The following is a 24,895-nucleotide window of genomic DNA, read 5'->3' on the forward strand; positions in this document are numbered from 1 at the left end:
CTCTATTACTGGGGCCAGTCAAACAGCTTCTGCTTCCTCAGGCCAGTCTCAGAGTGGGGAGTTGAATACAATGAAGACGACAGTTTAACAGAAGACAGCTGTTTCAATACCTATTCTGTTCACCCCTCTGTTGTTAACTTCCTGCCTGGTGGGCTGTCGATGACTAAAGGCCCAGCATTTGGCAAGTGGGAGAATATCAAAAGTGCAAGTAATGATAGTAAAACAGCAGTGACCTGGCACAAGAAAGTTATTAAAAAGGTTGGCTACAATAAGGAGAAGATAAGAGACATCACACACAACTGGAAGTTCAGCATGTCTGCCACGTTTGAATCTGGTGCCCTTGAAGGGTTAATTGCGAAGCGGCAGTTCTCGTTTTCTGCAGAATATGGAGGATCACAGGTGAACACTGACAAAGAAAGCTGGAATGAAGCCACAGAAGTGGAAGAACAACTTTCATTTGTGCTTAATCCAAATGAGCGCTTATATCTGTGGCAGTACAACCTGGGTTTCGGTGAAGAATCAGTGTTGTTCTGTCGTGATATGAAGATGGATGATGAGCCAGACCCTCCAACTGAAGTCCCACTGCCACCTGCAAAACAATGAGGACCACTGGGTACTACCATAAGAGCCTTTACACTGGGATTCGTAAGGGCTACAAGCAAAATCCTTTTTTGCTCTGAATTTTGAAAACACGCTGTATAAAAGAATTGCATTTGTCTATAAATTGTTTTCTGTCATTTAGGATTTTCTTTTTTTTAAATCCACTTTTAAAAAAATTATTTGTCTGATTAGTGCCAAACATGACCTGTATCATCTAGAGACACTCACTTAAAAAAAAAAAAAAATTACATTTTTTTTTTTGGTGATAAGGGTACGCTACTTTTTACAGTATATAACTGATTTGTAATTTACCACTTTCTAATTCATTAACTGTTCCATGTTTGGCTGAACAAGCTTGAACCCTGACAATTGCAAATTACTGAGGTTGTATTTTAAGTTTGTTTTTCACTTGGTTTCTGTGTAAAATTCAGGCTTTGGGGGATTTAATGCATCCCAGTTTAATCTAATGATTAAATTCTACTATGAATAATCTGCATTATATAATTATTATTTTATTTTTCTAATCAAATGTGTCATTCTAAGATTTTCCCTTCACTTTGTGTCTACCTAATGCTTTGTCCAAACATGATTCAGAATCTAAATGCAGATAGAAGAGGAATGGCAAAGTCCAAAATAGTAATCCAAACAACAGCAGAAATCCAGGGGCCTGTACCATGATGGTAGCTGAACAAATTCAGAGTTACAGGATTAGTTTTGAGTTGACAAAACCAAACCTCTCCAATCCGTAAGATACCATGGCAACAAACACCGATTAAAGCCGAGCTACTTTCATAGTACCTAAAACCCAGGTTTGACGGAAACTAAGCTGAAACATAGCTGGCTAGCCACCTAATCCAGCTTCATGGTACAGGCCCCAGGAACATGAAATAATGGCAAGAACTGTTTACACAACAATAACCGATGAGGACAAACTATGGGGTATATGTGCACAGACTAATAAGGGGAAAGACCTGAAAACAATCAAGACAATGAACCAATGATAACAAGACAAGACACCACAAATTCCAAAACAAGGACTACAAATCAAGACTTCAAAATAAAAGACGTAAACAAAACACAAGACAAATACATTACAGTTTCATTACATTCTACTCTATATTTCAATTTGTACTATTTCGGTTTGGCTTTTAATGAAATAATTGAAATGAAGATGGGTACTGCATTTTAATTCTTTATGTTTTCATTACGATTCTGCTTCTTTAACACAACATTGTCAAGTGTTCTATTTCAAATGTTAGACTCATCATTTATCTCCATATCTTTTTAAAAATGTGTATGATCACACAGGTGTGATTAGAAGGTTTGTGCATTATGTGATCAACTACCAGAGACATACACGGTCAGTGCTTGACATATATCACTTTTCAGTGTTTACTTCGGGTTTCAGACATTTAACTGCACATAAATACTGCAAAAATAAATTTATAGTTTGTACAACACACTGATGTGTATGGTATGAAAATAATAAATAATTATCAGCAAAAAACTGGAAATTTTGTCCCAATTCTTTCACTTTAAATTGCTTGAATTTGGAGTGAGATATAGAGTCAGTGGCTTGATAGTATTAGATAAATATTTCACTTTGCTCATAGCTGCTTGGTTCAGGTTTGCAATCTCTAACCCAGGATAAAACCTGCTCCAGAGCAGGGTAGCTGTGTATTTAACATGGTAACAAAACCTAATCAAACTGATGAAAAAAATTCAATCCAGGTCAGATGGTGGGTCGTATTTTAGTATGCAAATTTATTCATAAAAATATAGAAAATGAAACTACAAATCATAACTTGCAAACAAGATTATTAAGTATCATAACCAGCTTCAAATATAGAAAATACAAATCCAAAATTAATATAGTTTTAAAAGCAATCCATATATGATGGATTGTGTCCATCTAAGATTAGTAAAAATGATTATAATATTAAAAAGGTATACTCTTAAAAATATAAAGTAAATAATCTCAGAGGTCAAAGTATTCAAAATTCTCAGTATTTAAAATGCAAAGTATCAAAAGTCTAAGTATCTGAGTTGAATAAACCTGTAAAAGTTCAAGTTCAAGTATTCAAGTGAGCCCGGAATAAAAGATAAAGAAAAGATGAGAAAATTAAGTTCAGTTAGGTATAGACTAGACTGAGAAGGGAAGTCTGCACCTCTTTTATATCCCTTCAAAACAATAGGTCTTGTGATCGAAGCTGAAGTCATGTCTCAAATAGATATGAGATATTGGTCATATGTCTCCAGTCTACACAAAAATACCCAGATATGCTTTGTGGTCCAGTTTCGCTTCAACATTTTTAAGGTCAAAACGTCCTATGATTGCCAATATTTATAATTAATTTCCTCGAAGTGAGTAGGCTCAGTTGAATACAGGGTTACAAATACATCAAGAGAATGTGCTTCTCATTAAAACCCAGACATACCAGAATCATAAATAGCTGAAGATACAGACATTGTGGAACTAAATGAAAAGCTACTGCCTTATCTATCTCTGTCTCTATATGGCTGCAGATGTCTTCTAAGGCCTCTGAAAGAGACTGTTATTGAAGCGACGTGCTGTTAAGCACGTAGCAAATAAATACGTGGCAGAAATCAGAATTTAGATGCACCACAAACCAACCTTCTTGAGCCTGAAAACACAGAGCTTGCTCAAACTAAATGTAAACTTACCTGGGTAAAAAAAAAAAAGCTTTGTGCAACAGGTCTCTAGTACTTCCTCCATGATACTGTGAAACTGTGCTGGGAGACACACCAAACCTCCTTGTGACAGCACGTATGGATGTGCCATCCTGGAGGATGCAACCTGATTCAGGAAGAATAAAGAGAAAATGTTTGTGGCCACCAATCAAAATCATTCCCTTTTTGGGGGTTGTCTTGCTGTTGCCTTTCCAGTTCACTTGTTCTCACCCTCGGGAAGAATCACATTCTGGGGCCCTTCTCCCTTGTCGGGCCCTCGGAAACGTCCTAACCCCCTCCGCCTTACAGGACCCCTGTTGTGCAGTGTATAAATGTAAAATTGCACTAAATGTAGTGATTTTTTAATTAACTTAAGTGGGCTTAAATATTAATCTTTAGTTTTGGTCATACCATTATTTCACCTTGACAATGAAAAAATAATCATGGGAAATTGTTGAATAAATAAGAATTACATAAATTATAGTCTGACCAATATGAAGGATTTGTGAGATATCATTAACTTTAAGAGCATCTTAATTTATTATCAACATTAACAAAGGATGTTACTACTCTGAAAAAAAAAAAGATTCTCTTAGTGTTTTTGTCTTGTTTTCTAGGGTAAACATCTGCAAATTTTAACAGGCAATATGAATTTAATCTACAAGTAAAATCATTTAAGGTATTGGGTCTTCTTTTCTAAAAAAAAAAAACAAAGTTTCTTATTTGATTTTTTAAAACAATTTACAATTTTCAAGCGACAACTTAAAACTCGTCTCTTTCGAAACTACTTGGCTTCATCATAATAAAAACCCTCTCTTTATCTCTTTATCTATTACTTCTTTTTCCAGCTTGTACTTATTTGAACAATGTCTAAAACTTGGTATTACAAGCACTTCCTGTGTCTGTTTTGCCTCTTTAAGAAGACCCAATTGTAAGTAACTTTTTGCATAAAAGCGTCTGCAAAATGACTAAATATAAATATACATGTAAAACAAGCAAAAATATCTGCTAATGGGGCAAGAAAAATTGTCTCGTTCAGCCTTTGATATATGTAAGCCGGAGGGATGAGGGAGCCTGGTGGAGCCAGTGGACTGATTGGCCACGGCGGAGAGGACGGAGCTAGGAGCCACGGTGGAGCCGCAGGGTCAATGGGCCAAGGCGGAGTCTGGATCACAGAGACTGGAGGCAGAGACCAGTGATTCTGCATCCACTGGAGCATGGCAAACCCGCGGAGCTCGCACCTTACTGATGATGGTCTGAGGGCAAGTAGAGGGGCTACCAGATGACAGCGGTGGAGGACCTAGGAGTGGGTGGGTGGGATGCCTCCGGGCTTAACTTGGGACCAGGAGCTGGACGTTGGAACAGGAGCCTTGTCTGGTCTAGACATGGGAACAGGAACTTTCTCTGGGCTAAACTCAGGAACGGGAGGGACAGAGTTTACCGATGGAGGAGGAGGAAGGAAAGAGGGCAGGTCAGTAAACAAGTCAATTAAGTTTTCTTCCAAATCCCTTTTCAGCTCACCCTCAGCCATGGTGCAGGCGGCGGAGCTCCTCTCGGTGCTCTGTCTATGGTTTTCTCCCTCGTGGAGGGTGCTGATCTGTGAGGCTCTGGCTCTGTGGCAATCCTCAGCTCTGTCGCACTCCTATGCGATAGCTCATCGTCGCGATGGGCTCGGGCTTCAGCATTGTGCAGTGGGGAGATGGTGGGCTGGGCTCTGGTTCTGCCCATGTTCCAGATCAGGGGTAGACACTCTCCAGACACCGGATGATTGCTTCCCTCCAGCTCTGTCCAGTAGTGTCTGGGAGGTCAACGGGGCGATGGTAATTTGACTCAACCGCATACTCTCAATCCGACTCAACCGCATACTCCAATAGGGAAAGGTCCTTTCGGGCAAGGGAAGTAAACTATATTTAGAAACTATGGGAACTATAAGATCTGTAGAAACACGGGGAAAACCGAAAACAAACACTGTAAAACACTGTAAACAAAAACGGGTGAGGGGAGAGGTCCATGATTTTGTCACAATTGCCTACGGAAGGGAACGAGGAACACAGGAGAATCACATTGAACTATCTTTTAATATCCGAAACGGGGAAAACATGTAGCACAACGGACATATTTAAAAGAAGATCACCAATTTCCGTGAAACAATTGTTCCTGAACAGAGACTGCCAGTATATCTAAGGTATGGACACACAAGTACCAAACTGTGGCGACGGAAAGGTGCACGCCAGGCATTAAAACCAGCATACAGTTTTGGCTTTCGCTTCTACAGTGGCTGAGTTTTCAAAACACCTCTTAAAATGCTTGCTAGGGATGCAACCCTATCCAAATTTATTTATGAAGGATGAAAGTTTCAGAAGCAGTGTGTAAACATGACTGACACAGCTTGAGGTCATGTTTATTTTTTAATGTGTGAAAAATTCAGATGAAAATTTTCTGACTCCGTGTGCATTGATCTTTAGGTTTCTAAAATTAAGTACCGGAAGTCGGTGTTTGTGAATTTGGACAGCCTACCCTTCTTTCAGTTCCCTCCCTCACCCGTTGCTCACATCCTGTCGCCTAGCAACCGTGACAGCGCTAAGCAAGACGCGGGTGAAGAGCTCATCGTTCTCTCCCTGGAGCTTTATAAACACTTCTGTCTGCTCTTTCGTCCTTAGAAGCGTTAAAAACAGCTTCAATCACTAACAAATAAGCTGTGTGTAAGGGGATATTCACACAGGCAGTAAGGAAGAAGCTAGTTTACGAAAGTAAACTTTTTTTTTTACATATAAGTTACACGTACAAATGTAAATAAAAAATGCTTAATGCTAAAACAAAATGCCTAACTAGAAAACCACTGAAATATATATTTTTGAAAAGCCAGTTTTTAAAAAAACATAGAAAATAATACTCCTCCCCCACTCCACTACCGCTCGCTTCGTCCTGCCGAAAATAATTATGGGATAGGTAGGACGCGAAAGGATCCACCACACGCATACTTCCAATTCGGGGAAAAGGAGGACGCATTTGTGGGCCGCATTTGAAGGATCCTACGAATTTGGACAGCCTTCGTCGCAGCGCTGTGACGTAACATCCTTCAAATAAGTCCTCCGAAGGATGTAGACCCTGAATTTGGACACAGCCTGTGTTACGCATCAGCACTGATTAGCTTATGGGCGTCTCCGTTAATTGTCATCAGCAGCAGCTGTCACTCATTACTCATCCCCATATAATGGCTTGTCTTACATTTTGTATTTGTTAGACCATTGTTTCATGTTTGTTAACCGTGCCTTGCTTTCTGTGTGTTCTGTGTTTGGATGTCCGTGTCTTCCCCCGGAACCCCGTCCACTCTTCGCAACCACCTTCAAGCAACACGTCTTACCTTCGGCTCGCTTCCCTGCAGTTCCTGTGCCACCCTCTCCTGCTGCCAACTCACCTTCGCCTTCTGGACTCATCATTTCCCTCCACCATCTTGGACAGTATCTTCATCCCAGCGTTATTTGTGTTCCAGTGTTGTATTTGTCTGCATTATCTCATTAAACATTGTTAACTCGCACTCACACAGTCATCACATACGTTTGGGGGATAATAAAGCAATTCCTGAGCAGAAGTTGTGCAGAAACGAGTTTTTCCACAAAATAATAACATTTCTTGTGTTTTATACATACAGTAGGTGGCCAGCCTTTCTGGGGCTTACCGCCGCGGTGGTAACTGTAATTCAGTCGCGTGTTAAAATCATTCGCGAAACTACCGCCAGGTGGCACAAGGGACGGATTGCGAAATGAATGTAATTGTAAAATTAGATAAAAGAAGGAAGTAAAACAACAATAAAATATTGTATATCATTGTAACATTTAAAAAAACAAGTTCACAGTTTGTGGATTTACAATAAATACAGTTTTTCTGCATCTTCTTCATCATGTGCTTTACTACATCAGTACGAAACAAACAGAACCTATGAGTTAGTAATAATTAACATAGGATAAGTCCCAGCTCACATTATGGTATTGTAAAACAAGTCAATGTAAATGTTATCTCAAGTGCATAAAAAAGGTAACTTTCCCAGAATCTACGTTGTTGTGATAACAGATGTTAGATAGCCTTACACCATTAAATGTAGTGTTGTTTTAAGTAGCTTAAGTGGGCTTAAATATTAATATTTAGTTTTGGTCATACTATTTTACAGGCACCAGCCCATTTCACCTTGACAATAAAAAAATAATCATGGAAAATTGTTGAATAAATAAGAATTACATAAATTATAGGAAGTTGTCTGAACAATATGATTTGTGAGATATCATTAACTTTAAGAGCCTCTTAATGTATTATCAACACAAGTAAGACACGTGTAATAAAATTGGTTTAGAGTAACTAAAGTGCAATAGATTGATAAATGCAAATGACTGAGTTGGATGTTACTACTCTGAAAAAAAAAAAGATTCTCTTAATGTTTTTGTCTTGTTTTCTAGCGTAAACATCTGCAAATTTTAAAAGGCAATATGAATTTAAAGGGGGGGTGAAATGCTATTTCATGCATACTTAGTTTTTTACACTGTTAAAGAGTTGGATTCCCATGCTAAACATGAACAAAGTTTCAAAAATTAAGTTGTACGTTTGAAGGAGTATTTCTGTTCCAAAAACAAGTTTGTCACAAGTTTCGTAAAGTTTTTTTTTGAGTATGGCTCTGTGTGACGTTAGATGGAGCGGAATTTCCTTATATGGGTCCTGAGGCACTTCTGCCGGAAGAGCGCGCTCCCGTATAGCAGAGCACTGAGAGCACAACAGACTTCACTGATCAGAGCGAGAGCGTCGCCAAATGTCACAAAAGGAGTGTGTTTTTGGTTGCCAGGGCAAGACAACCCTGCACAGATTACCAAAAGAGAAACAGCATTAAGGGACCAGTGGATGGAGTTTATTTTTACAGAGCATCAACGGAGTTGTGAAAGTGTTTGTGTTTGTTCCCCTGCATTTCGAAGATGCTTGTTTTACAAACAAGGCCCAGTTTGACGACGGATTTGCGTATCGTTTATTTCTAAAGGATGATGCAATCCCAACGAAAAAGGGTCACGATCGTGTGTTGGAACCGCATGCGGTGAGTAAAACTGCTTAAAATATCTCTGTCTCCTTGTTAGTGCATCCGCCTCCCATCGGAGACCCGGGTTCGAGCCCCGCCCGGAGCGAGTCGTTGCTGCTGCTGCTCTCGTTCAGTTTCAGCCTCAGGATCTGATTCTGGATATATTTGATTCTGCATAAATAAACGGCTGAATCTGACTGTTATCCATGGCTTGTTTTGGGTGATGGTTTTTTCCTCAAGGTAATGTCAGCTTCCAAACGCTCTCAACACAAAAGCCTACTCGTGCTCGTGATTCTTTAGCTCCGCCCACACGTCGCGCCTCCAGCCGGTCGTGTTTTTACGGGAAAAATCGGTACAGACTATCTTTCTCTTATGAATATAATAAAACTAAAGACTTTTTGGAGTTATGAAAGATGCAGTACTACTCTATAGGTACTCAAGATTAACAGGATATTGAGTGAAAACGAGCATTTCACCCCCACTTTAATCTACAAGAAAATCATTTAAGGTATTAAATCTTCTTTTCTAAAAAAACAAAGTTTCTTTTTTGTTTTTTTTTTTAGAAAAATTGACAGTTTTCAAGCAACAACTGAAAACTCATCTCTTTAGAAACTACTTGGCTTCATCGTAAAAAAAACCCTCTCTTTATTTATTCCTTCTTTTTCCAGCTTGTACTTATTTGAACAATGTCTAAAACTTGGTATTACAAGCACTTCCTGTGTCTGTTTGCCTCTTTAAGAAGAATCGCTTTGCATCTCCCAATTGTAAGTAACTTTTTGGATAAAAGCGTCTGCAAAATGACTAAATATAAATATACATGTAAAACAAGCAAAAATATCTGCTAATGGGCAAGAAAAATGGTCTCGTTCAGCCTTTGATATATGTAAGCCGGAGGGATGAGGGAGCCTGGTGGAGCCAGTGGACTGATTGGCCACGGCGGAGAGGACGGAGCTAGGAGCCACGGTGGAGCCGCAGGGTCAATGGGCCAAGGCGGAGTCTGGATCACAGAGACTGGAGGCAGAGACCAGTGATTCTGCATCCACTGGAGCATGGCAAACCCGCGGAGCTCGCACCTTACTGATGATGGTCTGAGGGCAAGTAGAGGGGCTACCAGATGACAGCGGTGGAGGACCTAGGAGTGGGTGGGTGGGATGCCTCTGGGCTTAACTTGGGACCAGGAGCTGGACGTTGGAACAGGAGCCTTGTCTGGTCTAGACATGGGAACAGGAACTTTCTCTGGGCTAAACTCAGGAACGGGAGGGACAGAGTTTACCGATGGAGGAGGAAGGAAAAAGGGCAGGTCAGTAAACTAAGTCAATTAAGTTTTCCACCACTTTGCATTCTTCCAAATCCCTTTTCAGCTCACCCTCAGCCATGGTGCAGGCGGCGGAGCTCCTCTCGGTGCTCTGTCTATGGTTTTCTCCCTCGTGGAGGGTGCTGATCTGTGAGGCTCTGGCTCTGTGGCGATCCTCAGCTCTGTCGCACTCCTATGCGATGGCTCATCGGTCGCGACGGGCTCGGGCTTCAGCATTGTGCAGTGGGGAGATGGTGGGCTGGGCTCTGGTTCTGCCCATGTTCCAGATCAGGGGTAGACATTCTCCAGACACCGGATGATTGCTTCCCTCCAGCTCAGTCCAGTAGTGTCTGGGAGGTCAACGGGGCGATGGTAATTTGCTCCGATCCAGAACAGAGAGTTCAGCGTAGCATCGTCGAACGCCGTTAAAATGGCGAGCTGGCTGACCTCAACCGCATACTCCAATAGGGAAAGGTCCTTTCGGGCAAGGGAGGTAAACTATATTTAGAAACTATACGAACTATAGGATCTATAGGAATACGGGGAAAACCAAAAACAAACACTATAAAAAAACACAGAACACAAAAACGGGTGAGGGTGGAGGTCCGGTGTCTTGTCACAATTGCGGGAAGGCATGAACAGAGACTGGCAGTATATCTAAGGTATGGACACACAAGTACCAAACTGTGGCGATGGAAAGGTGCACGGAAAGAGCACATGGTGATTAGATCAGTCTTGGATCAACGGACTACTAAAGTCCTCAGTCCTGTCTTCCACAAGTGATAAGAGGGATAAAAAAGCAATTCCTGAGCAGAGGTTGTGCAGAAAGGAGTTTTTCCACAAAATAATACAATTTCTTGTGTTTTATACATATAGTCTGGTATGTTCAGTATATTCTATATTTTAGTTATACGTTAAGTAAGAATATAATTTATTTATTTGTATTTTTTATTGTTTTTATTCCATTCATTCATATATAACATTCAAACTCCATCAGCAACATTTATGGCATGATAGCAATCACCACAGAAATAACTGTCAACTCATTCTTTAGTTAAACCAGTAAACATTAAATCATGCCCTATTTCAACATTATATGTCAACATTACTTGTTGATTTTGTCTCTGTAAATTTACATCCAGATCCACATGGATACTAGAAAGTGGCGTGACATTTCTATATCAATTTAAAAAAGATTAGTTATCTTCTGTTGTGCTCAACATTGTGCCACAAACCTCATAAATAGAGTTAAACATCTATTGAACCCGGAACATCCCTTTAAATATGATTAACAATTAACTTTTTATCTGAAGCACTATAAATCCAACAGAGAAGACAGTAAATCAGGACACTATAAAAAGAGCATGAGGGTCTGTGAGGAAGACAGAACCAGAGCTGAACATTGGTGAAGAATGAAGTGTTTGTTATGTACACTGCTGCTTCTGGAAACCTTTGTGTTTGTGCTACAGCAGCAGATAGATGGAGGACTCGCTGAGAATGAGATCCATCAACAGCTCAGCACTGAGGACAGAAGACAGTATCCAGCTCAGACAGACCCTCGGAGAGATGAAGCTTCAGCTGACAGCCAACAATACTGCCATCTGAGCTTCCCTGACATCCACGCAGCACTGAGAGAACTGACCGCCACCGTCACAGAGCAGAAAGCCAACATCAGAGCCTTAGAGACACGACTGAGAGAAGAGCTGAACAAGAAAACTGATGGTACCTCATTAAAACCTTCAGTCTTTTATCGGTAAATAATATAATGTAAAATTGAGTGTGAACTGTTATCTCTCTGCTATAATAAGCCTTAGAAACACGACTGAGGGACTCAGAGAAAACTGCAGAACAACAGACGGTCATCTTGGAAGAGCTGAACAAGAAAATTGATGGTATCGTACGAGCACTTTCACTCTTTTATCAGTTTTCCACAGAGAAAAACACCAATGCAATGCACTGCATAGTGTAAACAGTATAAAATGTAATACTTATTGTGTAAATCGTGTTATCTATATCTGTTATAATAAGCATTTTAAACATTTTCACAGGAATGTCTAATCTTACGGAGAGTCAAGTGGAGGAGCTGAGAAAGGAAAACAGAGGTAAAACTGTGATTGAATTCTATTAGGATCACCGTGTGCATTCTCAGTGTAAAACGGTAATATATCACAATATTGCTTATGTTTTTCAATCACAGACAGAGAGATAGCATTTTCAGCTGCATTGATGGAATCTGGCAGTGGATATATCGGTCCTTTCACCACTGAAATCACACTAACCTACAGGAACGTCTTCACAAACATAGGGAACGCCTACAACCCAATTACAGGTAATTATCAATGACAAAACTCAATAGAAATTAAAATCCTTCTGCTTTATTCACACCTCTCTGCAGTTGTGTAATGTGAACAAGAGAATCAAATGATCTGACGTGTTTTAAAACTATTACTCTGTGTACAACTGATTCTCTTCTTTATCTTTGTTATCTGCTTTAGGTATTTTCACTGCCCCACTGAAAGGAGCGTACATGTTCAGCTTCTCTATCTATGGTCATGGTAGTACCTCAACTACATCAACTGCCTCCATTGTGAAGAACGGAGAGAAGTTGGTTGTAGCACATGGTCAACAGAGCCAGGGTGTTGTAAACTCCTCGAAAGGAGTCGTGTTGATCCTGGAGGTTGGAGATGTCGTCTATGTGAGACTTTGGTCTGGAACGAGGATACATGATAACCAGCATAAACACAACACTTTCAGTGGTTATCTACTGTATCCCTTAAGAGAACAGGAGCTTTGCAGAATGTGATTTCAGTAAAACCAAACCTTTAGCGTATGATTTAACACGAAAATCAATAAGAATTAACATAAGAACCTGTATTTGCAATAGATGACTGTTTGAAAGTCGGTATATAAGCTATACTCATAAGTTCTCAGCTGTCGATGCATGTCACTTTGTAGAAAGAGTTTCAGCGCAGGACCCATGAATATCACATGTGACTCAAAGTGATTTTTTAAAGTAGCAAGATAGATATCTGATAAACAATAGATTTTTAAGTTTAGCTTATTAATAATCTTTGTTCTGTATCTCGTTATTTTACATTAATAAGAAAATAAAGACATTATTGTTCCATTTTCTCAGATATTTTCAGTAGTACAATAATATGTTAGATCATCAATGCTTGCTTTGAAGTCATGATAGCATATGGATATACAACAAGTAATTTCAGTGACATGATTTAGTCTTCAAGTTATTTACAGTCTTTGTCTCTAAGTCAATTAGTCAATTGTTAAAAACAAACTAAGTTTATTTTTCAGTCACAAACTTCTTATTCTTATCAAAAGCTCATTGTACATTGATCTTAAGTCTCAAACCAGGCTTCAGACAAGGACTCACATGTATCGTTTCCATCGCGCTGTACGCTTCAGTACAGTATGGTATGCAATTATTTAAGTTTCCATTGTCAGAAGTTGTGAATGCTACCAAAATAATGAACCGTAACATACCACTTTTTTGGGGTTCTTTTCTTATTTTTTATTTAACCTTTATTCTTACAGGCAAGTCATTAAGAACAGGTTCTTATTTACAATGGCGGCCTGACAAGTGGAATAACCACTTAAGTCGGGCATACACTGTGCGATTTTCATCTGATTTTGAGCCAAATCCTGACTTGTGATTTTCAGCATTGTAGTGCATCGTTTGTCGTGCAGTGTTTGTGCAGAAGGGGAAAGGAGAGGCGATTAACCTCTCCCGACCGGCAATCGGTTGGTCGGATGGATTTCTGACATGTCAGAAATTTTGGTCGCCACTCGTGAGGTATCGCACTATTGAAGCAGGACTATGAACCATAGACAGTAAAAGAAATGGACACAGTGACCCCATTGGATTGAACGGAGACAGGTGAAATGGATTAGAAGCACTTCCTGGGGGTCGAGCGTACTGCGCAGACTCAAACTGAGCTTGATGACGTAGATGTCACGTGAGCAACCTGTAAGTCTTCTACATACCTGCTAACTAGTCGCTTTTCGGAGAATCGTATATCCAAAGAGTTTTTTTGACGGGGGAGGGGGGTCTTCTGCGGTCTTTCCTACTGCGGTCTTCTTCACAAACATCTTTGGTGATACAGCACGCGAGTCATTTGGCCAATCACAGTCAAGATAGCGGCCGCTTTCCTGCGGATTAATTCACACTTTGGACACTGACATTAGTTTTGAGGTAAGTGCTATTGTCTGCCAACAATATAAAAAAGTTTACATCTTATGAAAAAAAAGTTTACATCTTATGTTTCTCCGAAATCAGCCAGTGCGAAGGACGTCTATATTCTGATTGGTTGCTGGCGTTTTGCCACTGCTTGCCGCTGAACTGCGTCATAGCTCATAGATGATCCGAAAAATGACAGTGGGTAATAAACCTAATGCGTTCTGTGTCCTTAATATTGATCAAGCAACAAAAGACAAAGAAAAGCGTTCACTAAGGATTAATTATATTTTATTCTTTTAAATATGTCTGCTTGAAAGAATACAGAATGATGTATGCAAGTAGTTATAAAGAATGCATATATCATTAATTGAAAAAAGACTGTTCTACTTTAGGAAAAGTGGTTTTATTTCATTTTAAGATAAGTCACAGTAGTTAAATCTGTATCTGTATTGCATGTTCAATCTTTAAAATCAATTATATAAACAGGTTAATAGATGTTTTATTCGGGAGTATATGGGTTTGGACATTTTAGAGACATTATAAATTAATGCATTACAATTTAACTAAACCCATTATATTTTATTTGATTAAATAAAATAAAATCTTATTGTATTTCAACGACTAAAACTAGAACAATTCAGATCACTAAAATATGACTAAAACTAAATGGCGTTTTAGTGAAAAGACTGACTAAAACTAAATCAAAATTTGCTGTCAAAATTAACATTGTTATCTGATTTTTTTATGTATATCTTGTCATAAGAAATGAGCGAAATGAAAACGAACACGTAATGAAACAAGACCCATTGGTGTCTGGTTTAACGTTAATGAGTGATCGAAACACCTGCTCTGGCGGATCATTTAACGTTGACTAAGGCATTGGGAGTTGGCCTTAACAAACATTTATGATCATAAAAAAAGAGCCCAGCATTTAATAGATTGACAATTTTTTTTTCAGTATGAGCGAGCTTAAAGAGGAGGAATCTATTTATATAAGACACTTTGACTCAGGGCTGAGGTGCAAATGGAGCTGGGCCTGGCTAAAGATTGAGGTCAAGAACGAGGTGAAGGGAGTTCAGCACAGCTTCCCGCTGTCACAGCATTTTAAAAAAATTGACAAAGCGGGGTATTCAAAATGCAGACTTTGCTCTAAAGAAATACACTACAGCAACAAGGGCTCTCATGCTCTTTCGGCACACTGCCAAACAGAGGTGCACCGTCAAAAAGTGTGCACTGTAATGACTACAGCCAGTGTCCTTCCAGTCTCAAGTCAAAGTGCTCCCAAGGCGGGGCCTGAAGCCATGAGGGCGCGAGTTAGGGTGCCTGTACCTACATGTCAGCAGGTTGCTAATGCAGAGGTGTGTTTAATAAATTAAATAGGCTTGTAGTTTTCCGTGTCACTAAATAATTTAATAACTACTATTTCACTGTTGACCGGTTACTTGACATTTGCCAGTAAGCTATTGTCAGGCTACATAAAAGTAGGCTACATTACCAAGACAATTTGTATGTGGTGTATATGGTGTGTTTATTCAATTGTACTAGACTCAATAGGATTCTCAGGGTTATAATAAAAGGCAGGCTTTTTGCTTATGAAAAGCTAATGTTTTCTTTGTCAAGGCGATGGTTCTCACTGCTCTTGCGGAACATACACTTCCTTTTACATTTGCACCAGTGATGGTGAAGCTGGGCCAAACGCTGGCTACAGATAAAGTCGCTCTGAGTGGGTTGAAGCTGTCACGCACAGCAGCAGCATACAAAATGGTGCATGGATTGGGATTTAAATTTTCGGAGAGGATCATTTTCCATCAGCCTCGATGAGAGTAACAATGGTGGTTAAAAAAAAAAAACACCTTTCCATCCTGGTCAGCTACTTCAACCCAGACAAGACGACGGTTGATGTGGAACACCTAGGCTCTTTAGAGGTTTTGAAGGTTAGCGCTCTCAAACTAGAAAAGTTGATAGTGAAGTTCTTTAAGGATAACAACATCCCATGGTTCAACCTTCTAAGCATGCTGATGGACTCCTGCGCTGTTATGCGAGTGTGGCAAGTAGGACTTCTCTTTTACCGGCAATGCCACCCGGGGAATTTCAACCAGAGAATAGGATTTGACTAACTCAATAGTTAAACAACCAAAGTACAATAAGCACACAGGTTTGAATTATGCATGAAGCCAGAGACGTAGTTCCGTTAAAAGACAATTTTATTCATACATTTAAAAAAACAAGTATAAAAGATACCATACACTAAAATAGGGGAAATGAGTGCGGAGGCTTTACCAGTGGAAAGGTAGGGTCAAGGGGTGTGGGATATCAGAGGAGGATTCCCCAATCACAGGTGAACACACACTGTGATAAAAGACCCAAAATAAGCAAACAAGGGAAAACAGCACACGAAAAGACACCGCCACCACAGAGGACACCGACACCACTGAAATAAATCAATAAACCAAAAATGAATGAAAAAAAAGCAACTTCAGTTTAAGGCAATTTCTAGGCAGCAAAGGAGACTTAATAGCTGCCTGGAGCCTAACAAAAAGAATCAAAGTTTAACAAATCAAAGTTTCAGCAAAAATGAAAGTCTATATCAAAACTTAAAGAAATAGAAATTAACCAAAATAAGCACTTAACAGTAAATTTAACAAAAAGACCCCATAAACATAGACCCCAGACACCACACACATTAAGGAGCACACTCAGTCCAAAAGATTGCCAAAGCGATCATCTGTAACACAAATCACTCCAATACAGCCCTGCCAGACACCCAATTGGGCAACAGGTCCTGGTGCTGGAAGGCACGTAGCGGCGTTCAGAGCTTGGAGTGAGCTCCTGTAGCTATAACTGGTTAAGCAGTCTACAGTTAAAACAATAGTTGAGACAAAACAGCAGCGTGACAGGGAAAGGAGGGGGTGGTGCAGATACCAGCACAAGCGAAGGGGTTTACAACCCCATCAAGGAGTCTCACACCAATAGTAACGATAATACAGCTACACTGAGCCAGCAGCAAAACGCAACCCAGTTCCATCACAGGAATGATCGGGTTTATAACAGGGAGACACTGTCGAATTACCGTGACTGCACCGCAAAGAGTCAAGAGCTGAAATGTGTCTCCGGCAACAAAGAGTAAGGAGTGTCCATAGGGAACCCCTGCCCATATAGTAGTCCTGATTGGTCCAGAGAGAGTGTGATTGAAACCACTGCGACCAATCAACCTGTTACAATCAGTGTGATTGAAACCAATGCGACCAATATCAGCCTGCTACACGAGGAAGTAAAATGGGGTTGGAAACGAGAGTGCACCAGAACATTTACATTACATTTACATTACATTTACATTACATTTACATTTATTCATTTAGCTGACGCTTTTATCCAAAGCGACTTACAATTGCTATGTACGGCAGAGGTCGCACGCCTCTGGAGCAACTAGGGGTTAAGTGTCTTGCTCAGGGACACATTGGTGTCTCACAGTGGATTCGAACCCGGGTCTCGCACACCAAAGGCATGCGTCTAAACCACTGCCCAAACCTACTTGATGTTGACGGTGATAGTTGCCACCATATCCACAATGCTGCAAAGGTTTTTGCAGTTCATTTCAGCAATTATCTTGAACGGCTGTTTGGTAACCTACATGTAGATCATCAATGGGCTACAGACGACGTTGGTTAATAATATTCAATTTCCATTATATAAATATTTTTTAGTTCAGAATGACTTCAAGCTACTGACTGCAACACTAAACACAAAACCTTTTATCTTTACAATGTACTTACCTGCTGCTATACTTGTTGGGAGACTGTATTGTCTATATGTAATTTAGATTCTAAAAAAAAATTATACTTAACATACATATTTAGGCTACCTGGGCTCTTTGAGGAAAAAAAACTGATTTGATATATCTCTCTTTCTCAGTTGGCGTACTTCAGAGAGATATGTGAGTTCATGGGCCTTCCTGGTTCTGCTCCCAAAAGGTTCATTCAGCATCGCTGGCTATCGGCTTATGATGTTGCCATTAGCACCCAGAGGCTGCTTCCTGCCTAAAAGGTTCTTTACTATGGCTTTATGGACAGGGAAGACAAGGCCCTCTACAAGGACCCCTTGAGACAGCTTTTTGCTTTTTGCCAATTACAAAGTGAGCGAAAAGGCACAGAGACAGATTCAATCCTTTCATGAGGACCTCAGCAAAAAAAGGTAACTCATCACAGTTATTTATCCTTGGATCTGTGATTGCCTACCTGCACTATGGTAACCAAAGGAATTTTAGCTTTTGTACAGAGCTTTGTTATAGAGCCTTTGTTTTTTCCAGGAATGACACAGCTGGGAAAAGACCTGAAGAAGAGGGTGGTTAGGAAGGTGTGGCATGAAGCCACCATAACTAAGCTGTACCTCAGTGTTTATACAGGAGTGCTACCGATCATAAAATATTATGTCATGGTGTTCCAGGTGAGTTGAAGATTGAGTCCTCTGCTTATGGCTCCCATTTCTCATCAGGTTTTTCAAAAGAAAAAATATCACAAATTATGAGAATTAGATTAATTATAAAAATGTTACAGGATTCTGTGGTGCCTGGGTCTAGAAAATAAATTATAGTGATCTCATGTATAATAATTTCTGACAACATTTTATTTGATCACAGGGTATAATGCTTTTTCATAGTGAGGTGATCTAAGGGAATTCTTGTATTTATCTTTCGGGAGTCCTGAGTTAAAATTAATATGCACATGCAAAACCCACACATGTTCAATGTATGTTAATGTTATTTTCTTTATATGGCAGTCAGACACTTGTTCATAAACTGCATGAAAAACAACTTCAAGTCTTTACCAACTTCCTTGCCTGCTTTGTCAAATCTGAGCACCTGAACCTGATGTCCAAAACTCTGGCTACTATGGAATTGGACAACAAACTTCTGCCTGTGAGGGAGATGTATGTGGGGCAGAAGGCTAATCAATTCAGAGTGGCACATCCACAACACCCTGTGAGTAATTTAAATTGTGTACTGCAATTTTGTTGGAACGGCTGTACTGCGTTTGAGCTCCGTCACTATATTCTTTTCATTGACTATTTTTAACTTAAAAATCAATTTTATACATCATCGTTTCAGTTTATATAACGTGTGAATATATTCTCTATTGTATTCTACAACAAAAACAATCAGAGTGCCTCGCTATCACTAGTTTTATTTTGATCTCCCGGGTCCGCTATTAGCTTTTAGCCAGTTAGCATCAGCAAGCATGGTTGTTGCTAACTGCGCTTACATTGCTAATACTCTATTCACACACATTACCACTGCTGGACTCACTGTTACTTGCTTTAATGGCGGATGAATGTCTCCACTCTGTGCAGCTCGAGCTCGAGGCCGTGGGGAAGCAGATTCTCGACCTGGAACAGAGGCAGGCCCAGCTGAGAGAGCGGAGAGCCGCGCTGAAATCATCCCGGGCTGACGCTCACAAGTCCGGGGTAAGTATACAGCGTGCTGTTAACAGTCCCACCACGTCTACTCCGTGTGTTTCTCTGCGCAGGCCCGGTGCACCCAGGACGTGATCTTCCCAGATGTCCTTCACTGCGACGCCGGGACACCACGGACCCTGGGTGCATCCACAGCGGAGGACGCGAGCTGGGTCCCGGGCGACTACTTCTCCCCCTCCTGCCTTCGAGATCTCCATCCAGAACCGCTTCGCTCCCCTCCGCGAGACAGGACGCGACGCGACGCTGTGATCATCGGAGACTCCATCGTCCGACACGTAAGTGCTACGTTAGCCGAAGGTAAAGTGCACACTCATTGTTTGCCTGGTGCTCGTGTTCTTGATGTTTCTGCGCAGATACCCGCGATCCTGAAGGACGGCGAGAGCCCCAGAGCGGTCGTGCTTCACGCCGGGGTTAACGACACCACGCTGCGGCAGACGGAGACGCTGAAGAGGGACTTCAGGAGCCTGATCGAGACGGTTCGCAGCACGACGCCCGCGGCGACGATCGTCGTGTCAGGACCACTGCCCACGTATCGACGAGGACACGAAAGGTTCAGTAGACTTTTTGCTTTAAATGAATGGTTGTTGTCATGGTGTAAAGAACAGAAACTGCTATTTGTTAATAACTGGAATTTTTTCTGGGAGCGTCCTAGATTGTTTCGCACTGATGGATTACACCCCAGCAAAATCGGAGAGGAGATTCTCTCTGACAACTCCTCCAGGACACTTCGCTCCATGTCACTAGTAAGACAATTCTCAAATAACCATTATGATGAGTTTTGTTCCACCCGCTTAAATGCTAAAAGTATTTGCGCTGTAAAACTATTAAGACTGTGTATGTTCCCCGAATAGTGAGGTCAAAATATAAATATAATGTAGGATCTAGAAAAAATCTTATCGTAATTAAACCAGAAAAATGTAAAGTAAATGAACAAAAACAATTTGTAAAGTTTGGGCTCATAAATATTAGATCACTCACACCAAAAGCAGTTATTGTAAATGAAATGATCACGGATAATAGTTTTGATGTACTCTGCTTGACTGAAACCTGGCTAAAACCAAATGATTATTTTGGTCTAAATGAGTCTACTCCACCAAACTACTGTTATAAGCATGAGCCCCGGCAGACTGGTCAACAATATATAGTGATATTCTCAATGTTACCCAGAAAACAGGATACAGGTTTAACTCTTTTGAAATACTTCTGCTAAATGTTACTCTGTCAGACATGCAAAAGAAATCTAATGTATCTCTTGCTCTGGCTACTGTGTATAGACCACCAGGGCCGTATACAGAATTCCTAAAAGAATTTGCAGATTTCCTCTCAGACCTTCTAGTTACAGTTGATAAGGCGCTAATCATGGGAGATTTTAATATTCACGTTGATAATGCAAATGATACATTAGGACTTGCGTTTACTGACCTAATAAACTCCTTTGGAGTCAAGCAAAATGTCACCGGGCCCACTCATCATTTTAATCATACACTAGATTTAATTATATCGCATGGAATCGATCTTACTGCTATAGATATTGTACCTCAAAGTGATGATATTACAGACCATTTCCTTGTATCGTGCATGCTGCGTATAACTGATATTAACTATATGTCGCAGCGTTACCGTCTGGGCAGAACTATTGTTCCAGCCACCAAAGAAAGATTCGCAAATAACCTGCCTGATCTATCTCAACTGCTATTTGTACCCAAAAATACACATGAATTAGACGAAATTACTGACAACATGGGCACTATTTTCTCTAATACATTAGAATCTGAAAATTAGTTTAACCCAAGCTAATGAATAAAAATGCACATTTGATCCGATGCAACTACACTCACAATTTAAGAGATACATTATTTGAATGATTGGTGAAAGAGATGCGTTTTTAATCTAGATTTAAACAGAGAGAGTGTGTCTGAACCCCAAACGTTATCAGGAAGGCTATTCCAGAGTTTGGGAGCCAAATGTGAAAAAGCTCTACCTCCTTTAGTGGACTTTGCTATCCTAGGAACTACCAAAAGTCCAGCGTTTTGTGACCTTAGGGTGCGTGATGGGTTGTAGCGTGGTAGAAGGCTAGTTAGGTACGCAGGAGCTAAACCATTTAGGGCCTTATAGGTAAGTAATGATAATTTGTAACTGATACGGAACTTAATAGGTAGCCAGTGCAGAGACTGTAAAATTGGAGTAATATGATCATATTTTCTTGACCTGGTAAGGACTCTAGCTGCTGCATTTTGGACGACCTGTAGCTTGTTTATTGACGAAGCAGGACAACCACCTAGAAGTGCATTACAATAGTCCAGTCTAGAGGTCATGAATGCATGAACTAGCTTTTCTGCATCAGAAACAGATAACATGTTTCGTAGCTTGGCAATGTTTCTAAGATAATGCAGTTTTTGTAACATTGGAAATATGATTTTCAAAAAGACAAATTGCTGTCTAATATGACACCCAGATTTCTGACTGTAGAGGAAGTAACAGTACATCCGTCTAGTTGCAGATTGTAATCTACAACATTCTGTGTAGTGTTTTTTGGTCCAATAATTAATAACTCTGTCTTATCTAAATTTAATTGGAGAAAATTATTTGTCATCCAATCTTTTACATTTTTAACACACTCTGTTAGCTTAGATAATTGAGAAGTTTCATCTGGTCTCGCCTGCCCTTGAATACCTGTATAGTTTTGTAATCTATCTATGAGTATGTCATGATCTATGGTGTCGAACGCAGTACTAAGATCAAATAAAACTAGAAATGAGATGCAGCCTTGATCTGACGCAAGGAGCAGGTCATTTGTAATTTTAACAAGTGTAGTTTCTGTGCTATGGTGGGGCCTGAAACCTGACTGAAATTCTTCAAACAGTTCTTTTTTATGCAGGAAGGTGCTCAATTGAGCAGACACAACTTTTTCAAAATTTTTTGACATAAATGGAAGATTTGAAATAGGCCTATAATTTGGCAGTACACTAGGATCTAGTTTTGTTTCTTAATAAGAGGCTTGATAACCGCCAGCTTGAATGGTTTTGTGCCGTGACCTAAAGATAACGACGAGTTAATGATATTATGAAGCGGTTCTTTGGCTACAGGTAACAACTCTTTCAGTAATTTAGTGGGTACAGGATCTAATAAACATGTTGTTGGTTTAGATACAGTGATAAGTTTATTTAGCTCCTCCTGTCCTATGGTTGTAAAGCACTGCAGTTTATCTTTGGGTGCGATGGATGAAACTGAAGTGTTAGACGCTGTAGAATCTACATTCGCTATTGTATTTCTAATGTTATCTATTTTATCAGTGAAGAAATTCATAATGTCATTACTATTTATCGTTTGAATCAGGTGGTGTCTGGTAATTTGTTAATTTAGCCAATGTGCTAAATAAAAACCTTGGATAGTTTTGGTTATTTTCTATGAGTTTGTGTATATGCTCTGACCTAGCAGTTTTTAGAGCGTGTCTATAGCTGGACATACTATTTTTCCATGCAATTCTAAAAACTTCCAAATTAGTTTTATCAGAATATTAAAATCTCCCATGATTAGCGCCTTATCAACTGTAACTAGAAGGTCTGAGAGGAAATCTGCAAATTCTTTTAGGAATTCTGTATACGGCCCTGGTGGTCTATACAAAGTAGCCAGAGCAAGAGATACATTAGATTTCTTTTGCATGTCTGACAGTGTAACATTTAGCAGAAGTATTTCAAAAGAGTTAAACCTGTATTCCGTTTTCTGGGTAACATTGAGAATATCAGAAGAAGAGAGAGTAACATTGAGGCTAATTACCACCATACTAGTTCTGATACCAAATAAAGTCAGCTTCATAAATAGGCCTGTATCCATTGCGAATATATTTTATTATTAGTCTTAAAATGTCAATAAGATAAAATCGTTGTTGAGCCACAACATTGTCAACATAGCATAGTTTGACTTGTACTGAGTTGCGCTGATTTGTAAAGACTGCTGCACAGTGGCAGACTAGCGTCTTGATCTCAAACAACGCTAAGAGAGAGCTTACGAAGGGTCCAGACCCACCTTACTAAAGTGTGACTTACAGAAGATATACTTGGAGTACAAACATGTCGGGAATTGTGACATAAGGTTAAGAGAGAGGTTAAGGAATAGGTCAAGAACTACTTAGCGATAAGAATGTTTTGGGGAACCGGGCCCAGATGTGCTAAAACACTTGTCACATTTAAATGTAGACCCAAAACTCATCTGTTTAGCTGTGAATTTATTGAATGAGCACTGTGCAATATCTGAACTGATTGCACTATATTAGTTTTTTTTTTTTATGTAAAATCATTTTCTAACTGTTTTTAAATTCATTTTAATTAAATGTTTTAATCATTTTAAAAGTTTTAAAATTGCTGGTTTTATTTTTGTTATTATTTCTCTTCAGTATTATTTTACTTTCTTTTATGTAAAGCACTTTGAATTACCATTGTGTACGAAATGTTCTATATAAATAAACTTGCCTTGCCTTGACTTACAAAGTAAATAATTTTTACATGCAATTATCCAATATAAAACTGAACAAGATTTGTAATGAAGATAAACAGATAAGAATAAATCCTGCACGTCGTATTGGTCATCATGGGCGCCACGCAAATCTTGGACTCTGATATTTGAAACACCTGCATTTAAATGTGGCTGCAATTTTTTTTTATCTTAAATTACATGAAAGCAAGTAAATGCGGCTCCCTTTAAAATCACTGAAGTTGACTGTAATGACAGAACTTGAGTTTTAACATGAGGAAGTTTTATTAATCTGTCCATTCTTTAGAGTTCAATGATTTAGCTAAATTGTACAGGTTTAATTGATTTGTTTCTTATTTTACAAAATAATGGTAGCGAAATTATACAGTGCCTCACGTTTTACTAAAATAAAGGAAATAATGTATAAAATACAGAAAAATTTCTTAATCAGTGTACAGACAAATATATTTTTCCCAAAAAGCTATCTGTCAAAATAAAGGACAGGTAACGAATAACAAAGTACTGTGTGACAAAAATGCACGTTGTTTTATTAAAGGAATTTTAAAATATAAATTAACATAAAGGTCTAATATGTGAGAATATTGACATTTTGCATATAAATCCATGTACCTTAGCTCACTAAAATAGGCTAACACTTTTAATGCTTTGATGCAAAGTAAACCACAATTTCTTTAGAATAATATAATACTTAATTTATATCATATAAATAATACTGTATAATAATAATACTATATTTTCTCTAAGCTACACAGTATTACACCATATTTTAGATTTGACACATTTAATAGAAGCACAGGCTCATAGGCTTGACATTTTTACAGCTTGAATTCATTCTAAGAAATGCACAGAACTTCATAAGTAGCAAACTTTCATCTGTGAATATTAAATATTTTAACTACAGATTTTTTTCTTTTATTTTCCCCAACTGCAGACGTCAAATGTAACACATCAGAGGTAAAACATACGGCTATTTGCGAAAATTTACTTTGATGCGCTTGTTCGATAACTTGTGGTTAAAACACCATTTAGCGTTCAAACGCTGCAAATGCACTTATGTTGTACTGTACACCTACCTATAGCAGCTTACCATTCAGAACTA

At 39.3% G+C, this 24,895-nt stretch overlaps 1 protein-coding gene across 1 annotated transcript; it reads left to right on the forward strand.

Moving 5' to 3' along the window:
• Positions 1–10,991: 10,991 nt before the first annotated feature.
• On the forward strand, positions 10,992–12,768 carry LOC127952725 (uncharacterized). Its single transcript, XM_052551429.1, has 5 exons — positions 10,992–11,363; positions 11,450–11,533; positions 11,690–11,743; positions 11,839–11,970; positions 12,137–12,768. Exons 1-5 carry the CDS (start codon positions 11,054–11,056, stop codon positions 12,442–12,444), a joined length of 888 nt encoding a protein of 295 aa, XP_052407389.1. The 5' UTR covers positions 10,992–11,053; the 3' UTR covers positions 12,445–12,768.
• The last annotated feature ends 12,127 nt before the right edge of the window (positions 12,769–24,895 follow it).

The sequence above is a fragment of the Carassius gibelio genome, chromosome B3 (assembly GCF_023724105.1).
Source record: "Carassius gibelio isolate Cgi1373 ecotype wild population from Czech Republic chromosome B3, carGib1.2-hapl.c, whole genome shotgun sequence".
In the NCBI taxonomy this organism is placed as follows: Eukaryota; Metazoa; Chordata; class Actinopteri; order Cypriniformes; family Cyprinidae; genus Carassius; species Carassius gibelio.

Excerpts from the sequence above, each read along its gene's own strand:
- LOC127952725 (XM_052551429.1), top strand. The coding sequence starts at position 11,054 with ATGAAGTGTTTGTTATGTACACTGCTGCTTCTGGAAACCTTTGTGTTT. Across the intron at positions 11,364-11,449 it reads GCTGAACAAGAAAACTGATG|CCTTAGAAACACGACTGAGG; the intron begins GTACCTCATTAA and ends TGCTATAATAAG. Across the intron at positions 11,534-11,689 it reads GCTGAACAAGAAAATTGATG|GAATGTCTAATCTTACGGAG; the intron begins GTATCGTACGAG and ends ACATTTTCACAG.